The 12,724-nt window shown below is 41.4% G+C and overlaps 2 protein-coding genes across 3 annotated transcripts in view; one reads left to right on the top strand and one right to left on the bottom strand.

Moving 5' to 3' along the window:
• The first annotated feature begins 995 nt into the window (after positions 1-995).
• On the top strand, positions 996-2,071 carry LOC126906744 (uncharacterized). The gene is made up of 2 exons (XM_050687519.1): positions 996-1,875; positions 1,949-2,071. The coding sequence occupies exons 1-2, from the start codon at positions 1,005-1,007 to the stop codon at positions 2,017-2,019; spliced, it is 942 nt and encodes a 313-aa protein (XP_050543476.1). The 5' UTR covers positions 996-1,004; the 3' UTR covers positions 2,020-2,071.
• A 95-nt stretch (positions 2,072-2,166) lies between these two features.
• LOC126906897 (uncharacterized) overlaps positions 2,167-12,724 on the bottom strand; it is a 15,175-nt gene continuing 4,617 nt past the window's right edge. For both annotated transcript variants that reach the window (XM_050687823.1, XM_050687822.1), the window contains one exon: positions 2,167-2,645. The gene's annotated coding sequence lies outside the window, so the exon portion shown is untranslated. The remainder of the gene's footprint in view (positions 2,646-12,724) is intronic.

A 12,724-nucleotide genomic window follows, 5' to 3' on the forward strand; every position in this document is an offset into this window, starting at 1 on the left:
AAAAAAAATTGTAGTAATTTTAATGTGCTACAATGTTTTTTTAAATGCCATTTTTTATACTATTGCAACATTAGAATATATTTTTAAATTTCTAAAATTGGGGTTATTTTGGACAAACACAAAAAAATCTACAACATAGTAAAACTAATACTTTCTATGATTCACTTCGAAGCTAAAAATTGTATGTAATTTTTTCTCTGTCATAACAATTTTAAATTAGGGATTCCTATTAAAAATAATGCATTTTTGATTTTTTTATCATTAAAAAGACGAAAACAAAAATTATGTAACTACATATTATTGTAAAGTTTTAAGGTACACTCTTTATTATCACGTGAATAATAAAAGTGAAAAAAGTGTACTTCTAAAATATATATTTGATATTGGATTTAAAGAACATAAATCATAAAAATAGAAGTAATAAAATAGTTAAATAACAATTATATGTTGCAGAATTATATAATGCGATTGTAATTTAAATAGTTATTTATACTTTATTTAATTTTTCTCATAGATAGACAAAAGATTACAAATCGTAATTAGTTGAAGACATTACCCCCAAAAATTGAAAAAATTTCACTCATTCAGTATAAATGAGAGAAATCCTCAAAAAAATTATAATTTTTAATATCGTTAATTTACGATCAGTTAATAACAATCAATATAAATATGTTAAAAATTGATTTTTAATTTTTTTTAAATATAAACAATAAATAATTTTTCAAAATAATTATAATTATATTTATATATTTTTTATTTACTCATAGATAAAAAAAATTGAAAAATTGCGGGTATATGTTTAATTAGGTGAATAATACTTACATATAAAAGTATCAAAAAATTTATTATAATACCACAAATATTTTGTCATAAATGTTTGTTTTATTATTTATAAATATAAAACACAATAAAAATGAGTGTTTTGAGATTCATCGAATTATATTTTTATCAAACATTTTCATATTAATTATTTTTAATTTTAAATAATCATTATTATTTTCCAAATGTTTTCATTAAAACTTTTTATGTTAAGTTTTTTATTATTTTCATCAATTTTGTACACAAAAGCAAAAACGAGTAAAAAAGTAAAACATATACAATGGATACTAAAGTATTCGGGATGGAAACATTTGAACGATGTAAAATCTATATCATATTACCAAAAAAAATTTGATTTGCATAGTTTATTTGAAATACCTAAAACTTACCTTGAATGTGATAAAAAAATACGAAATATGACTATATATCTTGCATGTACGTACGCAAAAGTTTTAAAAAATTTCTCTTCAGTTATTATTCACACCCAAAAAATCTGTAAAAATAAATTTCAGGAAAAAGACATAATAAGTGGATGCATTTGTACCGAAGAACTAGTAAACATGATATCAATTTTCATTGTTCCGATGATAACATTAATGAAAAGTGCCATTGATGCTTTAGATTTATTACACAAGAAACCATGGGTTACTGGTGATAGAAATAACTTAATAATAAGTATTTTATTAGAGATTATTCCAAATATTATTGACAAATTTAACAAACAAACTTTATCACGTAATGAAATGTCTACATATTATCAGACATTAAAAATTGTAAAATCATATTTTAAAACAATAATAATAAGAAATGTAAACGAAGGAAGAAATGTGCATTGTGAATATGTACCTTATGATACGAATTATTTATGGAATGAATGGGTTCAAGAATATAATGACATTATTGACAAAGACATAAAATTATCATTTTTTAAATTCTTAAACAGGAAAATTATGGTTTATATAAGAAGTGTAATTATAGAAAAATATTTTCAACTGGGATTCAAATTTGATCCAATCACAGAAGAAACGTTTGTACCAATAGGTCCGACTGAACTAGGTATTTAAAATTTAAATTATTTATTATATTTTATATAAATTCGTTGTCTTACAATAATTTTTTATGAATCTAGAATTAGAATTTAAAGCAATAGATGAAGAGCCTTCAACACCAATACAAATAGAAAATTATAAATTGTTGTAATAAAATAATTTTATCCTATATTTAGAAATTTATGAAATGGTTTGCATTAAATTACATATATATTTTTTTTAATAAAAAGAACTAATATTAAAAATAAATATTATCAAATAGTAAAAGAAATAATTAATATATTACTTGAATGGCCAACTTAAAGTACTAATAAGTGAACTACTAAGTAATCTTATATTAGACTAATTACTAGTTTTTCAGATGATAAATTTTTAAACATGATAAAATAATTTGATTCAATCACCGGAGAAACATTTGTATTAAAGAATCTAATTGAATTAAGTACAGTATGTACTTTAATAATTTCTTATTATTGTAATTTTAATCATTGTCAGATATCATCTTTATTTGTTCCAACTATGCCACTGAGCCGCCGATCCTCCTACTGTGCTCGGTATTTTTATTTAATTTTTGAAAATGTTCCAGATATATCTAGAGCTTCAAATTTAATAAAATTTACAAACTAACATTCTTTAAGTTAAAATACCAGCTATTTTGTGGTCAAATTTTATATTTTAATATTCAATTTTAAATTTCTATAACTGATATGTATTCTTTTCTTCCGATATATTTTTTTGAAATCAGACCACTCTCCTTATTCTAGAGGGGTTCAAAACCTGAAACAGTCGTATAAAAATAAAACTTTTCCAATTTACTTTTGAAAATGTTCTAAAAATACTCCAAACTTAAATAATATGTAAAATTAAATTTTAAAAAAAAGGTGTCCGGACACCTTATTATCTATATCTAAACGGCCCCTAAACTTTTTGTTAAACAGAAACATTATTTTGATGTAAAAATCATCATTTTTCGTGTTGTAATAATTTTTATTTAAATTTTTTTCAATTGATTTGTTAATATTTTTTAATATTGATCAAACGTTATAGTTATATTAGAGAGAATGGTCAAGTACACAATTATACACTCTACAACAAAAAATTATAAGAATGATTATAATATGTTAGTTATAAATATAATTCAAGAAAAATATTAGCAACTTTTAATTTTAGTGAGATATATATATTAAAAGGAAAGGAGCAGTTTTAAAAAAATATTCTAGCTACTAATAGCTTATGAAACATTATGATAACGAAATACAGAGTGATCCTATTAATATTCACTTAATTAATTACTAATTGACAGACCACTCTTTTGCCTATTATAAAAGGGCTAAGACCATAGTCCTCCTCATTCTCCATATTTGGGGGGGGTTGGGGGTTACCCCCCCCCACGAAACTATTTAATAGTTAATAAACTGAACTTTAAAATTTAATAATTTACATAATAATACAGATAACTCTCTAAACATATTTATATTGTTGTAAAATATTATATTATTTTATAATCCAGAAATTGTGTGGATACGAATTCTAATGGCGTATTTTATAAATAGCATATTAAAATATATACATAGATATATACATCACTAGCGATTTATTGTAAACGATTGACAGACGACGATAACATGTTGAAGAGTAGAATTATTATCTGTAGGCCGTATTACCGTTTTTCAAAGAATGTTATCGGTATTCAGTATCTCCAATAATAATATTATTAATAACTTTATTTTATACAACAAAATCGTTTATTATTTTTTTTTTTTCATAGTTGTATGTACATGTTATCTTGTACCGCCTGCTTGAGACTCATAGAGCAATGCGAATTTTACTGTTTAAGGTGTAACTCTGTGTTGAGACGCCTATGAACAAAGTTATTAATTATTAAGTGGTGATATTTCTCTTGGAAATGAATATAATACTCGTAGTTATTTTAATTTATTTATATTTTCTATAAAATGTCAACTCGTAAGAGCAATTGTGCTAATACTTTAACAAACTATTTTAATAAAAAAATAAAAACAACCCATGACGGAAATGAAGTCTGTACTTCAAGTCCAATATTGACTGCAATCACACCAGGTACAACAGAAAAATCTAAGAGTGATGTAGCTGATATTGGTTGCTGTTTTGATCAAAAAGTTAGTGATGAATTAAAATATAAGTTACTTTCTAATGTTTGGATTCCTGATGAAAAGTTTAAATTTCCTATATCAGGAAATAGAAAGTTAAAATTTCAATTAAATTGGATTAATCGATTCCCTTGGTTATGTTACACTAATATGCAAGGTTCTGGAGCGGTGTGCAAATATTGTGCTATATTTTATCATAATTTTACCGGTAAAGGTGCACATCAAAAACCCGGCGTATTAGTAACAAAACCATTCAATAAATGGAAAAATGCAATTGAAATTTTTAGCACGCATAAGGACACAGAGTATCATAAAAATAACGTTTAATTTGCTGNAGGACACAGAGTATCATAAAAACAACGTTTTTTTTGCTGAAAATTTTATTTCCATATATTGCAACAAACAGTTAGATATTTGTCAAAAAATTGATTCGGCACGTGCTAATCAAATAGTTGAAAATAGAAAAAAATTAACACCAGTTATTCAAACAATAATTTTGTGTGGTCGTCAAGAATTGGCTCTTCGTGGTACATCTGATTCTGGACCACTCACTTTAAATGAGCCAGTCCACAATGATGGTAATTTTAGAGCTCTTCTGCGAATGCGAATGAACTGCGGTAATAAAATGATGACTGATTGTATTGAAAATGAAACATTTAAAGCTATGTATTTAAGTCCTACTATTCAAAATAATTTAATTGATATAATTGGAAAAATAATTCAAAATTGTTTAGTGGATAGAATCAATAGGGCAAAATCATTTTCAATTTTAGTAGACGAGACGACTGATATATCGCGAATTGAACAAATGTCACTTTGTATTCGATATATCGATGAAGATCCTGAACATCAATTCATTTTACGTGAAGATTTTTTAAAATTCGTGTCTGTAGAAAATATGACTGGTAAAAATTTAGCCAATATCATCTTAGATAGTATTAAATCTCTTGGAATAAATCCGAAGTATATGGTAGGACAAGGATACGACGGGGCGGCTGCAATGAGCGGAAATTTCAAAGAAGTGCAAGCAATTATTCGAAAAGAATTCTTTAACTCATTCTTTAAATTTGGCTCTCTCTCATTCCTGTAGTATTCAACATATTCGTAACTGTATTGGTACCATAAAATCGGTGGGAAATTTCATTAAAGGTTCAGCAATGCGAACCAAAATTTTAAAAAAATACATCAAAGAACAATTTCCTGAATCTAAGTGGACCAAACTTACATCAATGTGCGAGACACGTTGGGTAGAAAATCACGACGGACTAATAAGATTTACAGAAATTTATAAGGCAATTGTTAATACATTGGAAGAATTACAGTTCACTCGTGATATTGAAACGTCATCAAAAGCATTACAATTTGGAAAAACTATTATAACCAGTAATTTTGTAATAAGTATGGTCTCAGCATCTATACTTTTTTCCTTAACATTGCCACTGTGTAAGAATTTACAGTCTGTAAATTGTGATTTGACCGAAGCAATGGCGTATGTTGATATTGTGCTACACGAAATAAATGATATGCGAAGTAATATGGATAATACATTTTCCAATATTTTTAAAAAAGCTCTTATGAGGCTCTTATAAAATCAATTGATGACGAAGAATGTATAAGAATACCTAGAATTGTTGGACATCAAAAAAATCGAAGTAATATTGTCGTGAATTCACCTGAAGAATACTACCGTATTACAATAGCTATTCCTTTTTTTGACGACTTTATTGAACAGCTTCAAACAAGGTTAAATAATCATAAAAAAATAATTTCTTCATCGCACAAGTTATTACCAAAAACATGCGATACATTTGAAATTGATTTAAATGATTTTGAAATATATTCAGAATTTTTGGATTTGGAAGTACTGCCACAAGAAATTGTAGCGAGGTGTAATATATACAATATATTAATTAATATATATAGAAGTAATAAACACTTTTACGATTTAATAACAACTATACTATATTACAACGAACTAACAAATAACAGCGAGAGACGAAGCGCGTTTAAGACAGAATGCGTAAGTGATTGACTGATCGATTGATTAACTGGAGCGACGATCTTGCCCTTAAATAGTCAGAGGAATCTTCTAGAGGCGGTGGCGGAACTCTCTAGAACATTCGACCGTCACACGTTTATGTAGAGCGACGAATCTTCTAGAGGCGGCAGCGGCCGAACATTCTAGAACATTCGACCGCCACACTACCCCCCTACGGAGTGGAGTTAGCTAGGGTCAAAAATGTCCGGGAATCTGACTCGGCGGCCTGAGCGAGTTGTTCGTACTGGCTGTGTTGATGGATCGGTATTAGGCGGTTGTTTTTGTTTGGGCGTATTCGGGGCAGTCGCTGGTGGAGCATGTGCCTGGCTATCGGTTGTGCTTTCGTTCACCATGAGGTAGGCAGGTTTTACTCTATCAATCGTCACCGTAACTGGTTGATTTCGAACTTTTATTGTGAACGTTTTGTCATTTCGGGCAATTACTTCGTAGGGACCTTGATATGGCGGTTGAAGTGCTGCTCGGACACCTCCCTCCCTGAGAAATACGTGTGAACAGTCCTTAAGGTCCGCAAAAACAAATGATCGTGGATTTGAGTGGCGAGATGCAGGTACTGGACGGATTTTATTCATAACACTGCGAAGACGATCTAGTAAGCTAGTAGGGTCGTTCGTACTGCTATTATCTTGATTGTCTGTGAAGAAATCACCAGGAAGATTAAGAGGCTCCCCATAAACAAGTTCCGCAGACGTGGCTTTTAAGTCTTCCTTAAACGCAGAACGTATTCCGAGAAGCACGATAGGCAGTGACTCAGTCCACGAGTCTTTTGCGTGGGCCATGATGGCTGCCTTTAGTTGTCGGTGCATTCGTTCGACGAATCCGTTTGCAGCAGGATGCCAACTGGTAGTGGGGCGAAGCGTAAAACCAAAACGTTTTGCTAAAGTTTTTAAAGTAGCTGAAACAAACTGAGTACCACGGTCAGTCGTAACGTATTGAGGTACTCCGAAGCGTGAAATCCAGCAATTGAGGAAACCCTTAGTGACATCATCTGCTGTTATACGTTCGAGTGGATACACCTCCGGCCAACGGGTGAAACGGTCGATTACCGTCAGACAGTACCTAAAGGACTGTGATGGCGGCAATGGACCGATGATATCGACATGAACATGTTTGAATCGGCGTGAAGGTGTTTCAAAGTTTCCCAGTGGGGCTGAGACGTGTCGGCTTATTTTCGATCGCTGACAGTGGACGCAGGCACGTGCCCAGGAACGGCAATCCTTTTTCATTGCTGGCCACACAAATCGTTCTGAAACTAAGTGAGCTGTTGCGCGTGCACCGGGGTGACTAAGGTTGTGTAACTGATCAAATGCGTGACGCCGGAATCGTTGTGGCAAAAATGGTCGTGGGCGTCCCGTTGACGTGTCGCAATAAATATAGGCTGAAGATCCTGGCACTAGTACCTTCTCCAAATGAAGAGATGAATTGTTGTCAGTAAAATGTTTGAGTTCATCATCCGTGTCTTGAGATGCAGCAAGAGCTCGGTAGTCCAGCGGGAGAGACACAACTTCAATGCGTGACATTGTATCCGCGACGATATTTTCATCACCTTTAATGTGTTGAATGTCGGTGGTGAATTCGGATATGAATGTCAACTGGTTGAGTTGCGTAGGAGGTATCTTTTCTCTCCGTTGGGTGAAAGCATATACGAGTGGCTTATGATCGGTGAAAATGGTACATGGTTGTGCTTCGACAATGTGCCTGAAATACTTCACCGATTCATAGATGGCAAGCAACTCACGATAATACGCAGGCCACGCACTTTGTTTCACCGACATTTTCTTTGAAAAAAATGCTATGGGTTGCCAGATGTTATTGACTCGCTGCTGCAGACATGCGCCGATAGATTGGCTAGATGCGTCTGTGAATAGTCCAAGTCGTGCGGCTGGATGAGGATGTGCTAAAAGAGTAGCGGTCGCAAGACTTTCTTTGCATGTGGTGAACGCTTTTTCTAACTCGGGAGTCCATTCTATCGGTTGGGAACCTTTTGTCTTCGGGCCTTTGAGAATACCGTGAAGTGGTGCTTGCAGGTCGGCAGCTTTGGGAATAAACCGGCGATAAAAATTTACCATTCCCAAAAACCGGCGTAATCCTTGCATAGATTTTGGCAATGGATACTGTCGTAGGGCTTCGACGCGTTCCGGTGGCGGGCGGGTGCCTTCAGAAGATACTAGGTAACCTAGAAATTTCACCTCAGCCGAACCTAATACACATTTTTGCGGGTTAACGACAACACCGTAGTCAGAAAGTCTCCCGAAAAGAGTGCGTAAATGCTGTTTGTGGTCCTCTTCCGATTTAGAGAATACCAAAATGTCATCAATATATGCATAACAGAAGTCCAACCCATTGGTAACTTCGTCTATGAAGCGTTGAAAAGTTTGTCCAGCATTTCGCAATCCGAATGTCATAAAAGGAAATTCGTAAAGTCCGAATGGAGTGGTAATGGCTGTTTTGCATATATCGTCCGGATTAACAGGTATTTGATGGTAAGCCTTTACCAGATCGATTGTGGAAAATAGCGTGCAATTAGCCAGGTTGTGCGAGAAATCATGTATGTGTCTGACTGGATAGGAGTCTGGTATAGTTCGGGCGTTCAGCGCGCGGTAATCACCGCAAGGACGCCAGCTGTTCTCCCCTTTCGGTGCTAAATGTAATGGTGAAGACCACGGACTGCTTGAAGGTCTAGCGGTACCTGCCTTGACCATTTCCGCGAATTCCTGTTTGGCGATTTTTAGTCTACCTGGAGCTAAGCGGCGTGGGCGGCAGGCTATTGGCTGACCAGGTGTCGTAAGAATGTGGTGCACTGTTTGATGTTTTATTGTCCTGGGCAATCCGGTGGGACGTGTGATGTCCGGAAATTCTGCGAGAAGTGCAGCCCAAGGGGAAGTGTTGGCAACTGATTTTATGCTGCATTGATTTACAGAGGAAACCTTACCATTCACAGCCAAGCCTGTGACACCATCAATAAGACGTTTGGTACGGCAATCCGGCAGCAAGTGGTAGTATGCCATGAAGTCGGAACCAATGATAGGAGTACTCACGTCGGCGACAATAAAACTCCACGGGAAACTGCGTCGAAGTCCTAAATTCAAATTGAGATGGACCGTCCCGTAAGTTTTTATGGTACTGTTGTTGGCCGCGCTGAGGTCGTAATCGGTGGCATGGCGTCGTTCCCGTAGTAGCCGTTGAGGGTAACAAGATAAGTCGGAACCGGAGTCGACTAAAAATTGGCGTTTTGTTATTTGATCTGTAACAAACAGGCGGCTGCTCGGGTTCGGACAGTCTGTTGCCGCCGCTACTGACTGTCGTTGGAATTTTCCTGATACTTGCAGGGAGCCTTACATTTGGCAGCCTTTTCTCCATAAGTGCTATGATACCAACACCATCCTTTGCCGTTAGTCAGTTCCACGTTTGAACGGTTACGTGACCTAGAGCGGGAACGTTGCGGGCGTTTAGCACATAATTCGCTTACCTGTTTTGTGAGTGCTTCAATGGCAGCTAAAACATCGAGTTCCTTTTTATTGTTCGTCGTGGCAACAGCATGGACGAATTGCGAGGGGGCTGGCTGCACTTCAGAAGTTTGACTGCAGTTGATCTCTTCAACGCTGACGGGACACCAAAGAGGGTCATTGGCCGGACCGACGAGGTGTTGTCGGCTGGGCTAGACCTCGCCAGGGAGCAGGCGGGCCAGCTCTCCGACGTGCTGGAGGTCTACAGCCCTCACAGGCGAGTGGTGAAGATGGCCACAGCCCTTATCGAAACCATAAGGGCCTTGGCTGATCTTCACCTCACAAGCACGCCTGGGGGGAGATCACCTGTACCTACGTCGGAGAGCACTAAGTGCCTCCAGGACTGTGCGTCCCAGACGAACTACTGGTGGGACACATTTGACCCACCATCTAAGGCCGTCAGGGACGCAGCGTCCACCCTACAAGGCGGCGAGGTGGCAGTGGGTGCGCTCCTGCCTGCCACCGCCGCCAAAAAGCGAAAAAGAAGGAAAAAGAAGAAGAAGGGAGTGGCAAAGGACGCTGGGTGTTCGATCGCGGACACAATGGCGTCCTTGCCACTCGGTGGCGTGGCCCCTCCTCCTCCGAAAGCTCCTGCCACCGCTTCAGCCCCACAACCGGCCACCTTGTGGACTGAGGTGGTGAAGCGGAGGGGGACCAAGAAATTGGAGCGCATGGCAACGACGGCTCCCAAAGAGGAGGTTAATGGTGGGCCCAAGCCCAAGCCGCCGCCACTGTCCCGAGGCCCGACTGCCGCTCAGCTTAGGGCTAAAGTTCCGAGGACGGAGGCGGTAGTGATTGGACCCCTCAAGGAGGGACAACAGTACGCCGCGATCATAAGGACCGCGATGGCTGCTGTTGACCTCAATGCCCTTGGGGTTCAATTGGCGGGCACCAGGCGGACCCGAACGGGAGCAGTCCTTTTGGAGGTCCGGGGATCGGGCGCCCAGGCTGACAGCCTAGCTGACAGCTTGAAGGGTGCCCTGAAGGAGCATAACGTGCGGGTCCACCGTCCGGTGATGACAGTGCCCGTCATGCTCCTGGACGTGGAGGAATGGACGGAGGAGGGCGACGTGCAGAGTGCACTTCTGGACGCCCTCCGCCGTCCAGAGGACAAGGTGCCGCCGGAAATCGGGCCCGTTGTGGTCCGAGAGAACTCCGGCGGCAAAGGGCGTTACGCCCGGGTGGAGGTGCCGGCAAGGCTGGCCCCTCGCCTCGCAGGTCTCGCCCGTATCCGCGTGGGATGGGTCACCTGTAGGCTGAGGATCCTTGGCGACAAGGGTCCGAGGTGCTACAGGTGCCTGGAGCACGGGCACGTGGCTCAGACCTGCAAGGGACCGGACAGGTCCAAGGGGTGCTTCTCCTGTAAAAAGGAGGGGCACCAGGCCAAGGACTGTTCGGGTGCGGGGCCGGCCTCAAAGGCCGCGAAGACAAAGGGGGGCCTGGAAAGAAGGCTCCCCCTGGCAAGAAGTAAGGGGGAAAGGCCGAGGGGACTCCCGGAGCGCAGCCCGCTAGTGGATGAGATTCCTTCAAGCGAATCTCAACCACTGTCGGGCCGCTCAGGACCTGATCCGGCGGGCGGCGCACGAGATGGGCACCGACGTGTGCATCGATTNGGTCCGGGACTCTGCCGGCTGGTTATTGGACCGGTCCGGCAGAGCGGCGATCGGTGTGATGGACCGCGGCCTGACGGTCGCGGACATCGAGTCGGGCGACGGTTACGTAGTGGCGAGGATAGACGGCATGGACGTCTTGAGCTGCTACGCGCCGCCCAGCTTGCCGATCGCCGGACTCCTCGAGTCCGTGTCCTCCTACCTACGGGCGAGGAGGCTCGGGCGGCCGCGGGGAGCTCGTGGCCGGGGATTTTAACGCTCACTCCCCGGTCTTGGGGTCGGCGGACACGAATCAGCGTGGCGAAGAACTGTTGGACTTGATGTCGGTCCTCGGGCTGGTGTCGGCCAACAGGGGATCCACCCCGACGTTCGAGGGTCACTCCTCGAGCTCGGTGGTGGACGTCACGCTGGTGTCTCCGTCGCTGCACCCGCACGTGACCGGCTGGTCGGTTCTCCCGTACAGGGAAAACCTCAGCGACCACCGGTACATCATGTACGAGTGCGGCGATGGCGGCCGTCCCCCTCGAGCCGTGCCCCGCGTGCCGTCTCGGGGTGGGCGAGTGGGCTGGCGAGTCGGACCTACCACGGACGTCGACGCTTTTGAGACGGGCTTACTGCTCGCTCAATGGTCGGCGCCCGCGGTACCGGACCGGCGCGTCTCCGCGAGCGAAGCGGCGGAAGAGTTGGACCGGAGGGTGGTCGCAGCCTGCGACTTCGCCCTCCCGGCCAAACGACCGCCGTCGACTCGCGGACCGCCAGTCCACTGGTGGAACGCCGAGGTGGCGGTCAGGCGTGAGGAGTGCGTCAGGGTCAGGAGGACTATGACGCGCTCCAACCGTTGGCCGCGGGACCTGGAATCTCCGGACCCGAGGGAGGCGCTGAGGTCGGCCCGTAAGGAGCTGAAGCTCGCCATCAGGCGGGCCAAAGCGAAATGCTGGGCCGAACTCGTAAAGTCGGTGGATCACGACCCGTGGGGGAAACCCTATCGGGTCGTAATGCGGAAGCTCCGCGGTCCACCGGCTTCGGGTCAGCTGGAGGCGGAAGTGCTGGAAAGGGCGGTAGACACGCTCTTTCCGACACATCTGCCCCTGCCTCCCCCGGCGTTTGGGGACGACGTGTCGGTGGTGGAATTCACCAGCCAAGAAGTAGCTGACACGGTGGAGCGTGTGCGAGGCTGGAACACAGCTCCCGGCCCCGACGGGATTCCAAACCGGGTGTGGGGGTTGGTCCACGACCTCGCCCCGGATTGGATACGCGCCGTCGCGAACCTCTGCCTCTCGGAGGGTGAATTCCCCACGAAATGGAAGAAGGCCAGGCTGGTACTTCTGAGAAAGGGTGACAAGCCCGAGGGTCTCCCCTCGTCGTACCGACCGCTTTGCATGTTGGACGACTTGGGGAAGATCCTCGAGCGGCTGCTCGTCACCCGGATCGAAGCCCACCTGGCCGACGTCGGCGGACTGGCCGAGGGCCAGTATGGTTTCAGGAGGGGGAGGTCGACGGACGATGCGGCCTCCCTCTTCAGGGACTTGGCCCTCAGGGCCAAAACTGAGCAGGG

This window comes from Daktulosphaira vitifoliae, unplaced genomic scaffold (genome assembly GCF_025091365.1).
Source record: "Daktulosphaira vitifoliae isolate Bord-2020 unplaced genomic scaffold, ASM2509136v1 Scaffold_5, whole genome shotgun sequence".
NCBI lineage: Eukaryota > Metazoa > Arthropoda > Insecta > Hemiptera > Phylloxeridae > Daktulosphaira > Daktulosphaira vitifoliae.

What these genes read in the sequence shown, in the direction of transcription:
- LOC126906744 (XM_050687519.1), top strand. Translation starts at nt 1,005, where the DNA reads ATGTTTTCATTAAAACTTTTTATGTTAAGTTTTTTATTATTTTCATCA. An exon ending in AATAGGTCCGACTGAACTAG is followed by an intron (nt 1,876 to 1,948) that starts GTATTTAAAATT and finishes TTATGAATCTAG; the next exon opens with AATTAGAATTTAAAGCAATA.